We start from the raw sequence: 3,191 nt of genomic DNA, 5'->3' as shown, positions 1-3,191 counted from the left end.
CCACCACCACCACCACCACCACCACCACCACAATCATCAACATCACAACTGCAACCATCACCATCACTACAACCACAACCACAACCACAACCACCACCACCACAACCATCAACATCACCACCACCACCATCACCGCAACCACAACAACCATGACCACCACAACGTTTTGACGTGTTTTTCAGACTGAGGCCAACAATGCCAACACCGACAATCAAGATCTATCACCCAATTCTCCGCCAGACGACATCGAAACACCGTAAGAATTAGTTTTAGTGGCAGTTTTACGGCACCTACAACACAAATAGGTCACTTGTGCAGAAGATAAGAGATGCTACTAGACAGTAAAGTAATATAAAAATAAAAGAGACAGGAACTACAATGACGGTTGATGTTTAATAGGAAGGGAGGCATAAACCACACCAGAGCACCTGCCAACCACACATAGTAAGAATGTCGAAATAATCCAGCGACATATATATCAATCATTCTGTGAAGTGTTTTAACTTCAACAATTCTAACTTTACAAAGTAAGACCAAACTGGGTTGTGAACTAACGTGGAAGCACCTAGCTTGAGCCCGGCGCGGTCATATTCCCTTTTTTAAGAGTGTCTTCTTTTTCTTCTTCTTCATCCACTCCCATGCTGTCATACACATGCACACACATGCACACAAATGCACACACAAACACACATACACAAACACAAACATAAACACATACACAAACACACAAACACGCGCACACACACACACACACACACACACACACACACACAGCACACACACACTCACACACACACGCAGTTTGTGACTCACAGTCAAACGCACTCAAAAGGCAGACCCAAGCAACAAGACAGACTCTATCCCTTGAGCATCAAATTGGTTGTTGGTTTCCTCTTTTTACATAAGGCTACTCTGGATGCCTCGTAAGTGATTGAATGGGTTTTAGTTTTAGTAAGAGTTTTACCGCACTTGCAACAGAATACGGTCATATAAGTGCCAAAGCTTAGAGGTGTTACAAGAGGGTAACAAACGTAAAAAAGAAGGAGGTAAGATGACAAAAGATGTTTGATAGGAAAAAAGAAGCAAACCGCACCAGAGCACCCGCCAACCACCCACAGTTTTAACGCCTGTATCGACACTAGTAAGTAATTGGTAAGTAACCGTTTTCCATTTACCTCTGAAAAATTGATTGTCTTCCTTTTAAAAACGTTTTTCTTAATGCGATTAATTTCTCCTATCCTGGCTGTCAGGGTCAACCCGGGTGAGAGGGATGCAGCATCCCAGCAGAAAGGCTGAGATACTCAATAAAAATTTCTCCCAATCAAATTCTGATATCCTGCATGCGACAGCAAAAGACATAACTGCTAGGCCACACACACACACACACACACACACACACACACACACACACACACACACACACACACACACATACACCCTTTTTGTGAATGTATCATAGCCATAGACTACAGAGGGCATTTTAAAGACTAGACTAAAATATTGAAAAAACAGGTTTTAATGTTGAACGTTCATGTGTTGTGCAGAAACGTCCTTGAAGACTACATGTGTGACTGTGGTGTGCTCAGGACTCTAACACAGTTCTACTCCTGTCCAAAGGTCAAGCTATCTATGGACGTGGTAAGTACGGATTAAGGTTTTTTTCTTAGGTTTTAGTAAGAGTGTTATGGCACTTACAACAAAACAGGGTCATATAAGTGCTGAAGATTAGAGGTGTCAGAAGAGAGTAACAAACACAACAAAGAAAGAGAAGAGATCAAGACGATAGATTGTTGACAGGAAAGTAGAAGCAAACCACACTTGAGCATCCACCAACCAACAGTGTAAGTCCTGCTTCCTATTTCGCTGAAACAGCCAAGTAAGCTGAGAGTTTCGACTAACAAGAAATGTCAAGCAAGTGTCGATGACATTGGGTTCAGATGGCTGCTCACTTGGTAGAGTCCTTGAGCAAGACACGACAGACAACCCTCTTTCAAAAACACCAGGCGCTGCACGCTGGCGACGACCAATGTTGTATTTGTGAAACCATTGTTCTGCATTGTTGTAATATTGAGTTTTTCGCATTCTCTGAATGTATTTTGATGTGTTTAAATATCTGTTCATGTATGTAAGTGAAGCGTGCTGGCAAAATTAGTTATTTCTCGGATTTGAGCCTCTTGGGAATAGATAATCATGTTTATAGGTGAAGTTTTTACACTTTGTAAGTATGAAATAATAAAAGACATGTTAAACTTATAGAATATGGCATCAATAGAAAATCTACAAATATGGCCGTTGTGTAGATTTTTAGCCAATATCTCCATTTGCAGATTGCGAAAAGTAACACATTTTGTCAGCATGCCCCACGTATATTTACCTTTTTAACTCAAAATTGTAAGATCTCTGCCTTCTCAGCATTCATGTGACATATGTTTGCTGAGAGTTTCCCATTAGTAACGTATTGTTGACCGAGAGTGTCCCTTAAGTAACGTATCTTCACTGAGTGTCCCTTAAGTAGCGCATGTTCACTGAGTGCCCCTTAAGTTCACTGAGAGTATCCCTTAAGTATGTTTACTGAGCGTGTCCTTCACTGAGTGTCCCCTGAGTTCACTGAGTGTCCCTTGAGTAGTGGATGTTTACTGAGAGTGTCCCTTTAGTAACGTATCTCTGCTGAGAGTGTCCCTTTAGTAACGTATCTTTACTGAGAGTGTTCCTTAAGTAACGTATCTTTACTGAGAGTGTCCCTTTAGTAACGTATCTCTACTGACAGTGTCCCTTTAGTAACGTATCTCTACTGAGAGTGTCCCTTAAGTAACGTATCTTTACTGAGAGTGTCCCTTAAGTAACGTAACTTTACTGAGAGTGTCCCTTAAGTAACATATCTTTACAGAATGTGTCCCTTAAGTATCGTATCTTTACTGATTAAGTTCACTGAGAGTGTCCCTTAATGACAGTTTCCTTCGTGATGTATGTTTCAGCTCTTCTACATTGTGTTCCAAGGGATATACAGCTACTTCCTGATCTTTAGCTTGGGCGAAGAGGATTCCCATGCTGTGGATTTCATAGTTGAGCTGTGGGGCGCTTGCTATTGTTATGGGGTGGCGAGAGAGGTGTGTGTTGTTCACCAGCGATCCAACGCCCCATCTCCACCCCTACCTAACCACATACACGAACGTACGCGCACACACACACAC

General features: G+C 41.9%; 1 protein-coding gene across 1 annotated transcript in view; it reads left to right on the top strand.

Annotated features, from left to right (window-relative positions):
- LOC101860829 (transient receptor potential cation channel subfamily M member 8) overlaps positions 1 to 3,191 on the top strand; it is a gene marked incomplete in the record, with an annotated part of 11,612 nt that overhangs the window by 3,107 nt on the left and 5,314 nt on the right. Inside the window, 3 exon segments of the mRNA XM_005102977.2 lie at positions 183 to 256; positions 1,545 to 1,638; positions 2,976 to 3,107. Of these exon segments, the coding sequence (XP_005103034.2) occupies positions 183 to 256; positions 1,545 to 1,638; positions 2,976 to 3,107 (300 nt within the window).

The sequence above is a fragment of the Aplysia californica genome, unplaced genomic scaffold (assembly GCF_000002075.1).
Source record: "Aplysia californica isolate F4 #8 unplaced genomic scaffold, AplCal3.0 scaffold00352, whole genome shotgun sequence".
Classification (NCBI taxonomy): domain Eukaryota; kingdom Metazoa; phylum Mollusca; class Gastropoda; order Aplysiida; family Aplysiidae; genus Aplysia; species Aplysia californica.
The sequence above is the reverse complement of the archived record's forward strand: the minus strand, read 5'-3'. Positions and strand labels throughout refer to the sequence as shown.